We start from the raw sequence: 18,841 nt of genomic DNA, 5'->3' as shown, positions 1-18,841 counted from the left end.
CCTCACACAGTAGTGTACAAGAAACGGGTAATTAGTTATATAAAAGGGGCGTGGCTAAAGCATAGGGGGTGAGTCAAACCATCACCAATCAAAAAGGAACTCTCTGAGGAGTTCAATGATACCTCACACAAGATTCTACCTTAAATGATTCAAAAGCCATAAAAGGGGGCGTGACCTGATTACATGGGCGTGGTTAAAGTATAAGGGCAGGCTCAGTAGCACATGTAGACCACACATTATAAGTTTCATGTAAATCGGATGATGTTTGTCATATAAGGCTGATTTCCTGTTGCCAGAGTGGGGTGCTATGACCAAAAGTAAATTTTTGCTTATTGATGACCTCAAGCCAACTTGGACAACATACACTCAAGTTACAACAACCTCTTCATTCATCAATAAATGCTCAAAATGGATGCCACGCCACGCCCACACCAATGGACGAAAACTCAAGCTTTTAATGACGTTTCATCATTAAGGTCTTGAGCTGGCACAGACCGAATTGGATGTCCATCGGATTAAATCTCTAGGAGGAGTTTGTTAAAGTAGAGCACCTTGACGTTTAGGTCTACTTCCTGTTGCCACTAGGGGGCGCTATGACTTTGAGTCAATATCGGCCTGTAGATGTCCTCAGTGTTGAACTCCTGATGTGAATCAGTGAATGATTCCTGAAAAGTTTCGAGCCAATTGGTCAATGTACACTCAAGTTACACCTACTTCCTGTTTTGATGGCGAAACACACAAAATGGCTGCCACGCCACGGCCATGCCCTATGACGAAAGGTTTTTCTTTTAATAACTTTTCATCTTTAAGGTTTTAAGATGGCACAGACCAAATTTGAAGTTGATCGGATGAAATCTCTAGGATGAGTTCGTTAAAGTACAACATGTGGAAATGGCCAAAATCGCACTAATATCAAACTTTCAAATATATATAATATCAAAAAAAGAATTCCTTCAGTTTCAATAGTAATAATCGATTATGGTCTGTCACTGCATCGATGCAGAATCGTCCATGTACACATTGTGATGCATCGATGCAATGATTAAATTCAACACCCCTAATAAATAGGGACTGAAAGTTTCTTGTTCATGGATGAAAAGTTGGGGTGGTTTTCTCTTGGCTAACGTGTTGCTATAATGTAAATTCCTGCTCACGATTTCCTGTTTGTGTGTGAAGTTAAAAAACTAATTCTCTTTCAGTTTACTTTAGTGTGAACCTCTTCTCTAGTACTTCATATTTACAGCTGTTTCTTATTTAAAGTACATATGTTAACCACATATTTACAAGAGGTGAATAATTACACTAAGGGGATATTTTAACATTTTGGGAAATGTGCTTATTTTTCATTGATGAGAGTTAGAGGAAAAGCTTGGTACCACTCTCATGTCTGTACGATGAATATAGCTACCATCAGCTAGTTAGCTTAGCTAAGCATAAACACTGAAAACGGGGAAACAGCTAGCCTGGCTTTGTCCAAATTGTAACAAAATCTGCCTACTATATTGTGTTGGACTTTTTCATGGCCCACATCATTATCTTGTCATCACTTTGAGGTTGCCTTGGAAACCATCAGAGACATCAGGCAGTTATTTCTCCCAGCCAAGAAATATTTTGGCACGTAACCCCCCCTTCTTTCGTTTTTTTTGTACAGATTAAACAAATGAGATATAGTGTGTCAATTAGTGAGCTTTAAAGGTGCTGGTAGGCAGATTGTTGTTACCTGACAGAGCCAGGCTAGCTATTTCGCCCTGTTTCTTATCTTTATGCTAAGATAAGCTAAATGGTTGCTGGCTGTACTGCAGCTTCATGGTATGGTATCAATCTTCTAATGTAACTCTTGGCAGAAAAGCAAAAAACTGTTGCTGATTATGTAATTTGCAGTGTCCCTGGGTAAAATTTGGCTGTTGACCCTTGTTGCAAATCATCCCCATTTCTCCCTCCCCTTTTTTTCTGTCAGCTTTCTACGACTCTAATAAAAGGCATAAGATGTCCAGCAAGATAATTACCCAGAGGCATCGCAGCAGTCACCACTACAGGGAGCAGCAATGACGAAACAACATGATGGTAAAAATACAAGAGGATATTATGCAATTAGGATCTTTGATTTGGCTGAGGCTGTAATTGGCGTTCATAACTGATTTTCTCTCCGGGGGTTGGACAGAGATTCGCTGATGAACGTAGGATTCCTGAGGTACCAGATGGTAAGTTCCTGACTCGGCAGCAGCTTTTCTTCTGTGGTGTGGCACACACCTTATAATCCTGCAGCTGAGCAGAGAGGCAGGAAATTGTAATTGTTTTTATATAACTTTCATTAAATCTGAAGTGAGTGTTTGCCAATGAAACAAATTAACAAAGGGAGAAGTGTAGGTCACAATCACAAATTACAGTCAATAAGTATTTTAGAGACCTGGGATGAGATGAGAGATCATTCAGTCACAGGGGGGAAAGAAAACAAAGTCAAACCAGAGTTGGCAAATTTGAAATGCATGTTACTGCCCACTTCTTATGATTGAACCTTGAAATATTGATTTAAATACTAATGCGTTACTCTGATCATTCATTGATGCTGAATATGTGGAAATATCACGATTGTTGGAACTTGTTTGTGACACCAGTTGTAGTGAAATCCCACCCTGCAGGTGCGATTTAAAATGACCATGGTACTTTGTCTGCTAACCAGCATTTTCTGTGACTCCAAACCAGTTTAACCTTTTTAGTTTTCATATCAGACCTGCAGAAAACCCAATTACAGACTTCATGTTCTTCCTCATATACCAACACCTTGTATCCAATTCTCTTCCATGGCCCCGGGACAAGTTAGACACCACAACACATAATTAAGTCTATTTACAAGACTATTTAAAGAAATTGCATATCTGATAAATGAAAACTGGCATTGCAGCTTTGTTAGTTTGTTTGTTTATTGGTTTGCACACATTCATTAAAAAAATATAACATTACAACATAAATCGCAACATATCTCTTTCACATAGAAAGAGAAAAAGTGTGTGCTGGAGAGGTCAGAAACTTGTGGGGGGCTTATAGCCAAACCTCACCAGGTCACTACAACCTAATTTACAGGAAATAAAAATAAAAACAAAGGACATGGAATAAACTCAATATGGCGAAATTAGAATAAGAAAAATAATTACAGGCTTAAACTCAATTTTTAAGCCTTTAATCAACAAACAAAATAACAGCTCAACAAAATAACAAGAGGCAGGGGATTTAAATAATAAAAACTGAAGAAGAGTTCAAAAAGCTGGTAAATCATTTCAATAGCTGCCAGTCAGGAGGTTAGATATCCACCGAGTACAATTTTTCTTTAAGTTTTCTTTTATATATAGGTAGGGAGGATAAGCTATATGTCAGGTGTATGTACTTATTTCATTGTAAAACACCTCTGTATTTTATAAAGTAATGAGTCATACAAAGTTGTGTAATCTGCACTACTTGTATCTTTAATCTTGAGTGTACCATGCCATCTCCTCGTTTAATCCTTCGATTGCCTGTGTACTTGCAGCACAAATAATGCAAGTCTTTTTTACAAATCATAGCCTACTAATACTACTGTAACCACACATTAGATCCTTAATTATTTAAGTTCACCTCACTCATTTATGATGTGTAACTTTTATTCTCATAAAATCTATAAAGAGAAACTATGGCCTGTTTATCACTCACAGCCCAGACTGACTGGAGTACATACACCATCAAGAACTCAGGGTTATACACCATTCACTATTTCATGCTACAAAAGCCATCTAGTCATTTTGTGTCATGGTTGCCTTTGAGTTTTTATTTTTATTTTATGCCAATGAGGTAAGATACAATAATTCCATCTGTTCCCAATGCTGCCTTTCATTCAGGACTTTTTCATAAATTAGTCTCAGTAACTTGGACGTGACAATAATATGTTAAGGTTGTACTAAACGAGTAGTTATAATGGAGTTTTTGAATTGTAATACTACATTTTAAAGATCTAAATACTAACAAGGTGCAAACATCTTACAGGTTGGACAAATTATTTCAACCTAACACTATCCTCCTTTACAAATCAAACAGCTGATGTGTCCTCATCAAACTTTCAAATCTGACAGACCAGAGAGCTGAAAAGATATGCCTTTATTTCTAAGTGTCAGTGCTTAAATTCATTCCCATCTGGTGTTTGCGCCTACATCTCTGCATTTGGCTGACCTGTGTGCCTGCCTCCTGTCATCCAGTGCAGTGTGTTGGATGGAGTCCACAAGCTAGTGTATATAATCCCCCAGCATGCACCGAGCTCCCACCCGTCCAGAGCCAGGTTGTTGTTGCCATGAGGACAGCGAAGCAACAGGGAAACCGAGCTGCAGGAACACGCTTCCTCCGGGCTTGAATATATCTAAGAATGGGAGGATGAAGCTTTCTTGTTATGATATGTCTGTCTGTTTCTCTCACATTGCAGGTTTCATTTGGATGTATTTCTGAGCAACAGAGGTGGACCTCACAGACCAAAAAAGATTTAATCTGCTCTTGGAATTCTCTTTCCTTGTGTCAACAATTTATTCAGAAACATAACACCCACTTGCAAATACACTCGTGTTTTTTTAAACCACAAAATTGTGAAAATGGAGCTATCACAATGACCAGCCCTCCAGACTGAAGAGACGGTAAGTTGCAATATTTGATTTTCTCTCCCCCCCAATAAGTTCACTATAATTCTGAGCCTTTGATAACACTATGCTTTGTATTTGAGCTCTTGAAGCTGTCAGGCCCCAGTAAATAACTGTGATTTCACCTTTGTACACTATTTTCACTCTCTATCACGTACGCTCCTAAAGGAGTTTAAGAGGAGTCAGCCTCCATCACTCACTGCTCTGGGGAGCTGCTGTTATCACCAGCAGTCAGGTTATACAGGATTCCCCAGCTACATACCAAAATATACAATTACCACCTTAAAAATATCATTTTAAAAACAGAGAGATTTTTATTTTCTCCCTGATCCACTCTATTCAAAATTAGACTTTGTAGGAGGAGTTTTCAAGGTGACCACAAAGATCTAAGTGGAAAATAATTGATCTGTCCTACTGTAGTCTTTCTCTCTGCGTCCCTCATCTCACATGTTATAGTGTTGCAGTGTTCAGCAGAACAACGTGAGGAGAGCTGAGGGTGGCATCACCCTTCTAACACTCCCTTGGCAATTTAAACAGCGCGTTTAAGCAAGTCACACATTTTTTGATGAGCTGATCCCTTAGTCATTTTTATAGGCTTACAGGTTTACCTAATATTCTTGTTTCCATGTTAAAAGCAATGATTACAAATATATATATTCACATGACATGCCAATATATATTGTTGCATGGATTATTTTAGTTTTAAAGTTATTGTGTGATTACTGGTAGCAATGACATTTTTTCCCCAGTTACAGTTAATCTTCAAGCAGTGTTATAAAACCAGTGGACATATAATGTACAGAAATGTTGTCATATTTTTGCTTTTGCCTCCCTCTAGAGGTGGATTTAGCAATGGTTCATATAAAGAGAGAGATTTTGATAATCTGTAGTGAACCCCCCCCTATATACTGTACATGTACATCTTTGTCACATAATTCTGGATCTAGACCTTGTTCTGCTTGTTTAGCTCCAGCCAAATATTATTGTTGTGTGGTGCTTGGAAGATAGAACATGTGTTCAAAGGTTAACAAAAAGTGGCCATATTTTAGGACAGCCATAAGGTGTGAATTAAGACTTTTGTAAATACTAAAATAGACCAAGTGTGATTATATTTCTCTTGGTTGTGTGTATACACGTCATCTTCCTTTGCTGAAATGAAGCTACACAGTTTCATATCTCACATTTTACAGTAAATTGTGCAAAGTGAAAAAATAGACCAAGAGAAAAGCCTGCAATCTGCTTTCATAGTAACTAGTTATCTAAATAAACAAAAACAAAAATGTTGAATGTAATAAAAGCCAAGGATTATGTGTTTCTCTGACATTTAATGTGCCCAGCGAGATGACGTTTACAATATTTGATAACAGATAATTGAGCGGTTAGGGCCTTAAAGGACCACTGAGCTTTCAACAGCCTCTGATATTGGTCAGTGAATGGAAGTTTCTTAGCAAGAAAGCAAGCAAGAAAACTTTATTTATGGAACACTTTTGAAATAGAAGTTGAAAAGGAAGAAGAAAAGGTAAAAAGGGAGGATAAAGAAAGAGAGAAAAAGCATAAATTAAGTGCAGCTACAACACATAGTATAAGGCATACAATCAAGAGATTGCAAGATAAAACAAATGAGCTTTTAGCTGCTTTTTAAAGATGTGAACTTATTTGGTTTGTCTGAGACAGGAGGCTGTTCCAGGATGGATGACACAGCTGTTACCTCTGTATCTTATCATCTTGGATTACTGCAGCACTGTAAACAACATACTGTAAATATAAACTGAATATATTGACACTCATAGTTTGACGAAGATGATTCAGCACCCCCATCTGACAGCATTTTACCTTATCTCCTTTGCTTTCTGTCTTTTTTCTTCAGTAGGCCATTTGTAAGTCTATGAAGACAGAACCCTCCATCAGCAGCTGTCTGATTATGAACATCTACTTCCTGTTATCCAAGAGATGAGAAAAACATTAAACTATTTTCAGTTAAAAAGAACAGATGAATTCACTAGGCCGCACCTTAACCCTATCGGCCTTATTGTAGTTATGTGTTGCAGAAAGTCACGTTTCCCCAATTTTCACTATTGTGACGTCAGTAAATATCAATTCTCTCATTCTTTTCTCAGCTGTCTCTCTCTCTCACACGGGCAGACAGGCCAACAGATGTTTGAGGGGATTGCTATCCACCAATGGCTGTGCTGGGGAACTCTCTACCTGTTGGCAGTGGGGGTGGCATTATCATCTGAAACACGCTGGCTGTGTCCAAAGTCGTGCCGCTGCAACACCGTGCTGCTGGAGGTGAACTGCTCTGATGGCCAACTCACCACAGTGCCCAACGGTCTCCCACAAAACCCTAAACTACTAAATCTAACACATAATAAGATCAAGACTCTGGTGCACCAGCAGTTCCTTACTTTGACACAACTTTTGGATTTGGATTTGAGTGACAATATTATAGTAATAATTGAAGTGGAAGCCTTTCTCGGCTTGCAAAGTCTGATAACTCTGCGTCTTGCCCGCAACCACCTGAAGATTATTCCTGTCGGAGTGTTTGCTGGTTTGCCAAAACTGAAGTTACTGGACATAAGCAGCAATGAGATCCTTGTTTTTCTAGATTTTACCTTCCGTGACTTAACTGCCCTGCAGTTCATTAAAGCAGCAGATAATGACTTAGTTTTTATTTCTCATCAAGCTTTTACTGGCTTAACTAGTCTGCAAGAGCTGCGCCTTGACGGCTGCAACCTCACTGCTGTGCCAACAGAGGCACTCACACAGCTCGGGAGCCTGAAAAGTCTTCATTTTTACCGAATGGGCATCACCACGCTGCCAAACTACTCTTTTCGTCACCTAGAGCGTCTGAAGGAACTTCTCATTAGTCATTGCCGCTGGCTGGAGAACCTGTCAGGAAACAGTCTCTTTGGCCTAAATCTTACATCCCTAACCATTAGACACTGTAACCTCAGTGTTGTCCCCTACATCTCTTTGCATCATCTTGTATATCTTGTGTACCTTGACCTTTCTTTTAACCCAATCACCTACATTCATGAAAACCTGTTTGGAGACTTGCTCCGGCTCCAAGAGCTCCATCTGGTGGGGGGATCATTGCTACATATCGAAATCGGAGCATTCAAGGGTTTGGCACATTTCAAATTGCTGAATGTATCTAGAAACTTTCTCACTACACTCGAGGTAGGAGCTTTCCATTTGGTGGACGCCCTAAGAACTCTGGGACTTGATAACAACCCACTAGCATGCGACTGCCGTCTGCTGTGGGTGGTGCAAAGGCGACTATATCTGGACTTTGGTGGAAATCCGCCGACTTGCGCTACCTCCGTCCAGTTGCAGGGATGGTATTTTGTAGACTTTACTGAAGCTGAGCTCCCAGGCCTGCTCACATGTCGGCAGCCTAGTATTCTAAACCCTAAACCTCAAGAAGTGAGAGTAGATCAAGGACAAACGGTTGTGTTTTATTGCAATGCAGAAGGTGACCCTCTGCCATCTGTCACCTGGATAAGCCCGCAGCTAAAACCTCTGTCACCTATTGGTAGAATACGGGCTCTCTCTAATGGCTCGCTGGAGGTTCGCTATGCTCAACCTCAAGACAGTGGTGCTTATCTCTGTGTGGCATCTAATGCGGCAGGAAATGACAGCCTGCTTGTCAGCATTCATGTCCGAGCCTTTCCATCATCTTCTAAAAACCCCTTTCATCTTAAAGGTTGGTTTGCCTTTCCATCTGCCTCTCCAGGTGTGAATGGAAATCAGAATATCCCATTAGATGTCAAGACGTTACTGGTAGCTGCAACCATTGGATTGATTTCATTTTTCAGCTCTGTGAGCGTTTGTTTCATCTTCATGTTTTTCTGGAGTAAGAGTAAAGGGCAAATAAAGCACACAGCCACAATAGCATACGTGCCACGAAGCGCTGTGTCAAGTAGTAATGGAGGGAAAGGCAACTATATGGAGACAAGCAGGTTCACCATGAAACTAATATGAGTCTATAAGTAAAAATCCTGTTTTCACTTGGTTTGACCTAGTACATTCAAATGTAAAACTTGTATTTTAATTTCCATTACTAGTGATAATTAATTTAATTTTAGAGCATGTAAACTTGTTTCCAACAGACAGGCTGACTGTTGATTAATTCAAATAAACTAAAGCATGTTAGCCTATGTTGTGCAATAGTGAAAAAAGACAAGACATACTGGAAATTGTAAGAAGCCTATAAGCCCTTCTGGACATTAATACGATTTAAGTTACATTTTAGGAACATACAGTATAACCTAGAAGTTGACATCATTATAGCTTTATTTACTTATATACTGTCTCTTTTATGAGACGGAAGCTACACTATAACAAAGCCTGAAAATAAAACAACCAAAGTAAGCAATATTTAATGAGCATAATGCATGTGCTATGTAGAGATGTAAATTATTCAGTAAATTGTGTGTTGCTTATACTGCCTTTGTTGATGTTAATATATAAACAATTTAAGAACTTGTTTGTTTTGTCTATTTAATTTCTAAAGAACAGATGATATATTAGACTTTTTAAATGAAATAAGTATGATGGACCTCAGATGGTAGCTGTGAGTTAAAATGTAGTATAGCAATGTTAACCTTATATCTATGTTAATGTACACATGACTTGCATTTATGTCATTTCTACTTAATTTTTAAAAAAAAATCTTTTGCTGGTATTTTAATATTGTCACATTTACTGCTGCAATCGTTATTTAATGGATGTGTGGATTGTATGTTTTCTTTCCCAATAAAGCACTTAATAAGTTTGCTTTCTAAAAGTAGCACAACAAAAGTATTGTGCTTTCAAAACTGTATTTTTTGGTGTGCTTATTTGGTGGTTCTTGGTCGAAAAATGTAGGCCTACATCAGAACATCTGAAGCGGTAACGGTAAGCATTGGGTTTGCTTTGTGAATGCTTGATAAACAGGTTAAATAGGCTAAACTATTTATTTTAACACTAAATCAATAACTGTTAACCACAAGCACAGACAAAGGTCTTTAAGTTAAATAGTGTAATTGTATGCAGTGAGCACACAGAGTACTTTGTATCTTTTTTTTTTTTTTTTTTTTTTTTTAAGATTAATTTTTTGGCATTTATTCAACAGGACAGCTGAATACATGAAATGGGAGAGAGAGGGGGGAATGACAGGCAGCAAAAGACTGCAGGTCGGAATCGAACCCCGGCCCCGCTGCGTCGAGGAGTAAACCTTTGTATATGGGCGCCCGCTCTACCAACTGAGATATCCGAGCACCTGCACTTTGTATCTTTGTAACATAAATTTTACAATTTATGCCGATAACCAACACTTACAAAAATGTGTTCATCACGGTCTGCCACAAGAAAGTTCATCCAAATGATGTTGTTGCCATGGCAATACATTAGTGCTCCACTGGTTTCTATGACAACAGTATAAAATATTGTGTGTCCGCCATTGTAAATGTACCAGCCAAATGATTTGGAAGTTAAGATAATTTCATAATGTATTGATATTTTCTTTTGCTAACATTAGGTATTTACCCAGCGACAACAAAGGACGTGCCTCGTGGCCCGCCTTATTCTGCCTTTTTCAGCCTCTGATTGGCTTACCCTGATATTCCTAACCTTAACCAATCCCTACTCCTCATGCCTAAAGCCCCTGACACACCAACCTGACGGCTGACCGTCGACAGAAAAGGCAGTCGGACTGATCAGGCTGCTCCCCGAGGTCCAAAAAAGTGCCTTGGAACACACCGAAGCGACGCTGTCTTGAGCGTACGTTCTGCACGTGCGCAAGATGTAATACAGAAAATGAAAACCGTAAATGACAACGTGTCACGTGGGTCTGGCTTCTCCAGCCGATAGTAATAATGGCTTGTTCGAAATACGATCTCGTATTTTACGAAAATAGTTCACTGAAACGTGTTTCTGAAAACATTTAAGCAAGAAATAGGACATAGGCTACAGTTGCTGAATCAGTTTTCATTTCAGATCGACAAAGGTCAGTTTAAAAGCTTTTCGTCAGATTTTGAGAGGCATTCAACACTCATCCCGTTCGTTATTTCCGGGTTAGCACTGAGTCCGACTGCCCGCCCTCCAACCCAGCAAGTCAGGTCGGCTGTCCGTAGGGTTGGTGTGTCAGGGCCACACCAACCCGATAATCAGCCGTCCGATAGTCTGGCGAGGTCAGTGACTCGAGTCTATTCGGTGTGTTCTGTGCTGTCGTCCGTCCGTCTCGCGCAGATCCGATTTAGGATTTGATTTGCCCCTAAATAAGTGGCAGTGGCAGTTACAGGGGGTTTCTCGGTTGTGTGTCCGAAATCACTCACTACTAGTCCACTTTATAGTGTAGTGGTCAGGGTGAGTCATTTACATGGAAAAATAACTTAAAATATTTTCTTTTTAGCAAGACCTATGACTTTAGTCTCCCGTTTTTATGTGTTTATCTGTCTTTTATACTGATGCTTTTACCCTATAGCAATTTGAGATTTGTTTTAAATGTAAAGTGCGTTATAAATAAAATGTATTATTATTATTATGTATTGATTTCGGACAGCCATTGCATCGTTTTAAGTATATGTTTTGCACCGTACCCCCGGAAGTACATCTACTGCTCCGGATGTATTCGTTAGCGACAAGTATTATTCATACTGTCTATGGTATTATTAGGCAGCGGCTATGGCGGCTAGTATTAGAGGTTAGCTGTGTACTTAGCTTGTATTACTAAAGGTCGGTAGCTAATAAGGAATATCCTTTTTGCATATTAACGTCAATTTAAAGCGTAATTCATAACTTAAATAAATGTGGGTACGAACAGTTAATTGAGTACGCACAGTGAGAGGTAAAAAAGGTCCCCCAAAACACCCTAACGTTATACCGGCTCAAGTTAGCACAACAATAGCACAACGCTAGCTAACGATATAGCTAGCTAAACACCCAGACGTTACGTTTGTTAGCATTGATTAGAGATTACAGCCATGACTCTGGCAGTTGACCGGGAACCCAGAAAGACTGCGGGTAACCGCTTGTCAAAGTTACTGGATGCTGAAGAAGAGGATGAATTCTACAAGACCACGTATGGAGGCTTCAACGATGTGAGTAACCAAAGTGAACTAGCTAATACGTTAGCATTGGCTCCCAGCTAGCTTGAGTTCGTCTATTGGTGGAAGATTCAATATATTCACAAATATAATAAAATAAGTAAAAAACAAACCTAAGAGGCAATAAAGGAAACAACTGTAAAAATAAAAAGACATGCAATATAATAAAATAAAAGAAGTATATGCATTCTAGGCCATTAAACTGAATAACAGTTATTGCACAGTGGGTTGAATTTTATTTGAGACGGTATTGCACAGGTTGCACTCCGTGTGTTATTTATTTAGCAGTCTTATGACATGGAAAAAAAGATGTTCCTAAGACTGACTACTCCTTTTAATTAATAAAACTGTTTATTTTCATTATAATCCAAAAGGGACACATGGCACTGCCTTACATTGACCATTAAAAAACACATCACAAGTTATCAGTGGCCACAAAAAGGTCACGCAGGACATTTCATTGTCTTGCACAATAATGTCTTGATTAATTGATTGTTAACTTAAAAGTAGCAGACCAATCCTGACAGGCAGTGAAATTATTTAATTTAAAAACATTTTTAGTTTTTTTTTTCATGGTATTTTTTGTATGACTGTCTTATTATAGGTTTATAGTGTCTTAGTCTACTGTCAGGAGTAGATTGACAACATGTGTAATGTATTTTTGTAAATGTACAATTATTAGTGTCACAACTTGTTGTATGCCAATACAATAGGCATCCCCTCTCAATACAATCACAGCATTCCCCAGACTGTAGCGCTCTTCACGGTGAACAATATATATATATATATATATATATATATATATATATGCCTATTGAAAAGTTTCAGCAATTGTTTCAGCTATGCATCAGTACAGTGGTATATGAAAAATTCACAACATGTGGGAAATTTAAACCGGTATACCACCCAGCACTACTTCTCAGTCTCAGCAGTGTTAGAAGTGATGCCCATTTATCTGCATAATCTCTGCAGTTAATGCCACATCCCATATTTAAGAAGATCATGGACTATACATAGCACAGGCTTTTCAAATATGGCTCCTTTAGTATACAGGTTTTGGAGAGTGGGACAAATACCCATTAGACTGTGTTTTATGGTCCTTTTTAGTAGGGCTTGTCAAATGTGCTTGAAGGCATAGTAAGAGGAGACAAATAAATACAAGCTTAAAGATGCAATCGATATTAACCACCAACATGGAAAGGACACACTAAAGCATGAGTTTTATAAATGTGCCTGCAATTAAGGCCTGCAGCAGCTCTGGCCTTAAAAACCACAATGCCAATGTGACTCATTCAAAACTGTGACCACAACTCCAAAATTTCCTGGCCCAGTTTATCTTGACAGCTTTTAAATTTGTGAAGGCTGGATAAGATTGCCAGTCCATTCTCCGTCACATTCAAAGAGAGAGAAAAGCTATAGAGGCTTAAGGCTATATTGTTTGTCAGAACATTACACGCTATTATTCGATATTGTAGCAACTTAATTTAAGGCTTACATTTTAAGATGCTGAGTTTTATCCTCAATTTACAGTCTAAGTAATTTTCTTCAAGCAGCTGCTGGTTCAAGGATCAACATTGGGGATTGGCAGCGGCTGCTCTGGCAGTTCTGACGTTAGTCTCAACTGAGGTTGACAAGATTAGTAGATTAACAAATCATGAGACACTTTCATAAAAACAGTGTGACATACCTGTGTACATACTGATGAAGTTCAATCAGAATTTATGTTTTGTACATAAGGTGTTGGTATTATTTTGTCTACCCATAGTAAGTATACTCCGAGACTGATTGCTGTATCACCTTGAGATTTACTTGGTGTCAACACAAACCTGCCTCTCTGTATGTTTGTGTTGTGGATCTGGGAGTGTGTCAGTAGCCTGAGTATTAAAAAATAAACCTGCTCGTTCTACGGGAGACATTCTTACTAAATGTCATAGCTTAATGACACCTTGATTAGAACACATGCCCATCACAGAATTTAACTCCGATACACTATGCTACCTTTGGCCTATTTCGCTTTAAAATGGTGACATGTCACCTGTATTAACTTTATCAAAGAGTCTTAATACAACCTATGGAAAACCTCAGAGGAATTTTGGTTTACCAATCGTTGCATTAACAGGCAATCTCTTTAGTGTTCATAGATGTTTGGCTAAATCATGCCCTTTTGTTTCCTTCCAGGAATCAGGAGATGACGAGTATCATGGAGAACATTCAGACACAGAGGATGAGGTGGACAGCGACTTTGACATCGATGAGGGTGATGAGCCAGACAGCGACCAGGAGGAGGATGCTCCTCGGCGGAAAAGTCGGGTGGTCACTAAAGCGTATAAGGTAGCGACAATTATTTCAAGAGTGATCTGACTTTGAATGACGTTTCTGCATTAATAAGTGAATTAAATGATCAGTCTACATTCAAACAAGAAGCTGCTTGGTTGCTTCTGTATTGTCATTGTGTTAAACCCGCCAATAGTGCGCCAGGTGGATAAGCCAGTTTGTGATTGGTCCCCGCAAAATTGTAACGGAAGCAGGATAGATAAACGTACAGTTTTCCAGCCTGAGCTGCAGGGTGAAATCAGCTCGCCGGCAGATCGGGCTGGGTTTACCCAGTCTAGTATTTTGGGTGATTTGATTTAGAATTAAATATATTGGCAGTTAATAGGCTTTTTATATTTTTTTAATCAAAGGAACCAATAAAGGTGGCAAAACCCAAACCCAAAAGGCCGTCCGAGGAACAGAAGAAGACTGAGAAAGTTAAAGTGGAGCTCAAAAGGAGGATTCCACAAGAATTCCAAGATTTTGCAGAAAGTAAGATTGGTACAAACCTCTCACCAATGGCTACACACCGTTTTCCGATATCCCCCGTAAATGATCCAAAAACACTTAACTTAAACAGTTTAACACATAAACCATCACTTCATAAGCACATGATGATTACATCACAACTGCATTAGAGGGTCAGTTTTTGAACATATTTTTTTTGAACAGGATTTGTCCTCCTTTTGGATTTTTTGAGCTGTATGATGTTTTTTTATTTTTTTATTTAACCAGGTAGGCCGTTGAGAACAGGTTCTCATTTGCAATGGCGACCTGGCCAAGAAAAGCGTAAGCGTGCAGGACAACATACAGTTTCACATTCAATACAATACAGGAATACAGAATACAAAAGCCTACACAAAGTGCAGGTTAAGTAGGCATTACAGAGCCGGTGCGAAGTGAGGTGTAAGTAAGACGAAGGATATGCGAAAGTTATATGGTAATGTATGCTTAATCACTCTTTAGCTCGGAAGTCTGTGCGACAGTCTACCAGTGAACATACCCGAAAGACCAATCTACGCTTGCAAGAGCGTCAAGATGCCCCTCGGAGAAGGAGAGGTGCTCATCGGGACCGGCCCCTTACCCAGGAAGAACTGCTGGCTGAGGCCAAAATAACAGCAGAGATCAACATTCGATCTTTAGGTAAGAACATGTTGGTCAAGTTACTCAAATGTAAAGAGAGTTTTGGTTCCAAAATGTTCTGTCTGCAGTTGAAAGCTTTTGCTTAAGCTTTTTTATATTCACTCTGTAACGATCACAAATAGTTTACCACTGCTGCCGATCACCGGGTCGCTTATAACGGACGTCACGGGAGAGTCGCCTTCAAGAGCCTAGTGGAGTGACAGTCGGTCCGGTGAGATAGCTCCACAACTGCAGCTAGAATTAATGTCGAGGTAGTTTAGTCCCTCGATCATCTCAAAACCAGCACTCCAAACTGACAGAGGCAGAGATCAAGGAACGTGAAACGCGGTCAGTGACGGGAAAACTAGTAATGTACCGATCAGCAGACTGACATGACTGACTGTTTTAACTGTGTTTGTGTATTTCCTGCATGGCTCGCCCGTTGAACTGAATCTGTCTGCCGACAGCTCGTTTTTTTTTTTTATATATCTCTGAACTGTTGCGTGATTCGACCAAAAATTAACAATTGACTGTGTTTTGGTAATTATATTTTTTGTTTGGGGATTATAGTTTGTCTGTGTGTTTTTCAAATAAAACAAAAATAAATCATAGTTTCACACAAAAGCTGTCACATCTTGAATGTTACAGTGATGACTAACACGAACATATGTCTGACTTCATCAGTGGAATGAAAATATATATATATATATATATACATACATACATACATACATACACAAAAATAATCCTATATATATATATATATGGTAACTATTTTATAGTTTTTTTTATTATTACAAATACAGCATAAGTCACACAAATAATATTGTATTGACAGAAGATAAATGACAATAGAAATATTAAGTATACTGTACAATTGTATTAAGTAGAGATGCACCGATAGACCGGCTGGTGACCGGAGTTGGCCGGTTTTCACGTGCTCGGCCATGACCGGCGACCAGCAGGTCAGTCTGACATATGCCGATTTCATGCCGGTCAATACTACAATTAACTGACAACATAAGTTATATGAGTTAAAGTTCTCAAGGATGCACGCACACACCCACGCGACAGCACAGTCTCTCTTTTTTTTTTTTCTCTCAACTTTTCCGCTGTGTGTTGCGCGTATCCGCTCGCGGTTTGAAGCGTGTGTCTGCGCTATTCTTGCACATGTAGGGAACCTCGTGAATTAACCTGCAACATGTCAGCTGTTTGGAAATTCTTCAGCGTGTGTGCAGAAGATAACAAGTTTGCAATATGCAACACCTGCAAGGAAAAAGTAGGACGGGGAGGGACAACACCAAAAACCAAAATCACATTTTTTTAGTTGGATATTGGATGTGAAAAGAAGGAAATGGTTCTAACATTGCACTTTAGATGTGTGTGAATTTCCCACACCACGAGTAATTTATATAGTTCTATTTTATAGTGATCATTATCTGTTCAAAAAATTTTCTATGTTCTGTGCAAAATGTTCTATTAAAGAAAAGATAGAAAATAAATATTTGTGTGTGCTGTAAAGTGGTTAGAAAAAATGAAATCGGAATTGGCTAAAATGAGTATTGGCTGGCCTAACTCAAAGAAAATCTGAATCGGCCTAGAAAGCTGTAAAGAAATAAAAAAAATTGTTGCATTGTCATGTCCATAACCTCTCTAACATATGTTATGCTATATGAGACACAAATGGTGCGTCTGTTGATGGTTACAGTATAAATAGAAATAGTTGATTTAGTGTTGGAACGGACACCACTAGCTGTATTCAGAATGTATGTGAATAAATGTAGCCCATCTGTTTGGCAAAGACATACACAGAATCATAGTAAATATTGTATAATGATTGATTAATTTGACTAGTGATTGTTTTTACTAAATCACTACTGACTACACATTTACCAATCTATTGTCTCAAGATGTCTTAAGTTGTTTCACCTATTGCCACTTGAAATAAAGATAACCTTATTTATTTTACTTTCTGTGTGTAGAGAACTATGAACGTCTGGAGGCAGACAAAAAGAAACAGGTCCACAAGAAGCGGCGTTTTGAAGGACCAACCATCCGTTACCATTCAGTCTTGATGCCACTAGTCTCTCACTCACTCCTGAAAGAAGAAAACGTGGATGTTGAAGGGTATGTTACGTATGATCTTCTGCTAGACCATCGTTTCCATTTTTAGCATGCTTGAAGTAATCTACTTCAACAGCAGTTAACTTTACTATGTATTTAAGTAGGCAAATCTTAGATAGACCAAATGCATGTAGTCTGTTTGTGTAAAAATAGTAATTTCCCCATTTTCCAAAGGTTGGATCAGGACGTCCCTCAAACTGCACCACAAAATCCCACGACGTCGTCCCAGCAGCCTGCCGGAGGCCTGTGCTCCCGTACTTACATAACATTCAGTGAGGACGAAGCTTTCGAGGTGGCCTTTCCACACAGCGCCCAGTCGAGTCCTCAGCTGCCCGTCCAGGAGGTTTGTCCTGTCACTCACAAGGCTGCACTGTACCGAGACCCGGTCACTGATATACCTTACGCTAACGCACGAGCCTTCCGCATCATCCGAGAAGCGTACCGTAAATACGTGGCTGCTCACGGATTTCCAAACACTTCAGGAGGGGTCACAGGACTTGACTCCTCAGCAACGAAGGGTTCCCGCCAGAAAATGGTCGTCAAGCAGAGTGCTATGGCAACATAGATTAGTTTCAAAAAGGATTTAGAAAATACGTTTTTTCAACGGATTAGTTTGGGCAGAGCGACTTGATTGAGTGACATGAGGACAAACCGACAAACTGCCAGTCTCTGTCCTCCACCATGGGACTGTCTAAATCTAGTTAATCTCCATCCATACAAAGTATCCTTGGCACCAGAGATTTATTGTTCGTTGCAGACAATTTGGGATTCAGCATCTCTGTGATTTATACGCCACAGTTGTTGAAGAAGTTAAATGCATAATTTCAGTGCTACTGTTGACTGGACACAGCATGAAATTACAAGAAGCAAAAGAACTTAGTAAGTAAAAAACAAACATTACCATAACCAAATCAGTGGTGCATTACCTTAAACTACAAAAAAAGTCTATCTTGTGATGTCTCTGTGTACAGAAATTAATTTTGAACATTAACACCCTGATTGACCAAAAAACAGGTTTGAGTGGATGAAAAACCACTGATTGACTTTTGAAGCAAAGTAAGTCTCCATCTGCATTTTTTTCTTTTTTCTTAGACAAAATGCCTTTTTTTTTATTGTCAATATATATGGTTTCTACATATTTCTCAACAAAAATAAATATTTGAAACTTGAAAAATTAATTAATATTTACTATATCTAACTCTGGTTTCTAACACATTTCACAAACAGTCAAACAACTGCTACACTGAAAAGACTACTGTGGAACAGCACCCTAAAACACAATCATTAGTCTGTCTCTTGAGGGTTTTGTTCATTAATTGTTTTTATTCTGTAGTCATAATTTACAGCTTGTATGAACCCATCCCCATCATATTAAAATTAATTCCATCTGTAATGCTTTTCACAACCTCCTATCCATCCTGAATCTACCCATACAGTGAGTCAGTCAGTGAAACTAGTTTACCACACTTGTTGTCGTAAAGGTCTAGGAGTTAGCGTTACGGGAAGGTCATAGTTGCGATGAATGTTGTGCTCAAACAGAAA

At 38.9% G+C, this 18,841-nt stretch overlaps 2 protein-coding genes across 2 annotated transcripts; both read left to right on the top strand.

The window, feature by feature from the left end:
* Window positions 1–6,806: 6,806 nt before the first annotated feature.
* LOC114567754 (leucine-rich repeat and immunoglobulin-like domain-containing nogo receptor-interacting protein 1) lies at window positions 6,807–8,636 on the top strand. The gene has a single exon (XM_028596861.1). It carries the CDS (start codon window positions 6,807–6,809, stop codon window positions 8,634–8,636), a length of 1,830 nt encoding a protein of 609 aa, XP_028452662.1.
* Window positions 8,637–11,264: 2,628 nt separating this feature from the next.
* vps72a (vacuolar protein sorting 72 homolog a) lies at window positions 11,265–18,477 on the top strand. Its single transcript, XM_028597504.1, has 6 exons — window positions 11,265–11,734; window positions 13,919–14,071; window positions 14,425–14,545; window positions 15,020–15,196; window positions 17,158–17,302; window positions 17,474–18,477. Exons 1-6 carry the CDS (start codon window positions 11,618–11,620, stop codon window positions 17,862–17,864), a joined length of 1,104 nt encoding a protein of 367 aa, XP_028453305.1. The 5' UTR covers window positions 11,265–11,617; the 3' UTR covers window positions 17,865–18,477.
* Window positions 18,478–18,841: the final 364 nt, after the last annotated feature.

Source organism: Perca flavescens, chromosome 14, assembly GCF_004354835.1.
Source record: "Perca flavescens isolate YP-PL-M2 chromosome 14, PFLA_1.0, whole genome shotgun sequence".
NCBI classification, from domain to species: domain Eukaryota; kingdom Metazoa; phylum Chordata; class Actinopteri; order Perciformes; family Percidae; genus Perca; species Perca flavescens.
The sequence above is the reverse complement of the archived record's forward strand: the minus strand, read 5'-3'. Positions and strand labels throughout refer to the sequence as shown.

Coding starts and splice junctions, on each gene's coding strand:
- LOC114567754 (XM_028596861.1), top strand. CDS start 6,807: ATGTTTGAGGGGATTGCTATCCACCAATGGCTGTGCTGGGGAACTCTC.
- vps72a (XM_028597504.1), top strand. CDS start 11,618: ATGACTCTGGCAGTTGACCGGGAACCCAGAAAGACTGCGGGTAACCGC. Junction 14,546..15,019: donor ATTCCAAGATTTTGCAGAAA/GTAAGATTGGTA, acceptor ATCACTCTTTAG/CTCGGAAGTCTGTGCGACAG. Junction 17,303..17,473: donor GAAAACGTGGATGTTGAAGG/GTATGTTACGTA, acceptor CATTTTCCAAAG/GTTGGATCAGGACGTCCCTC.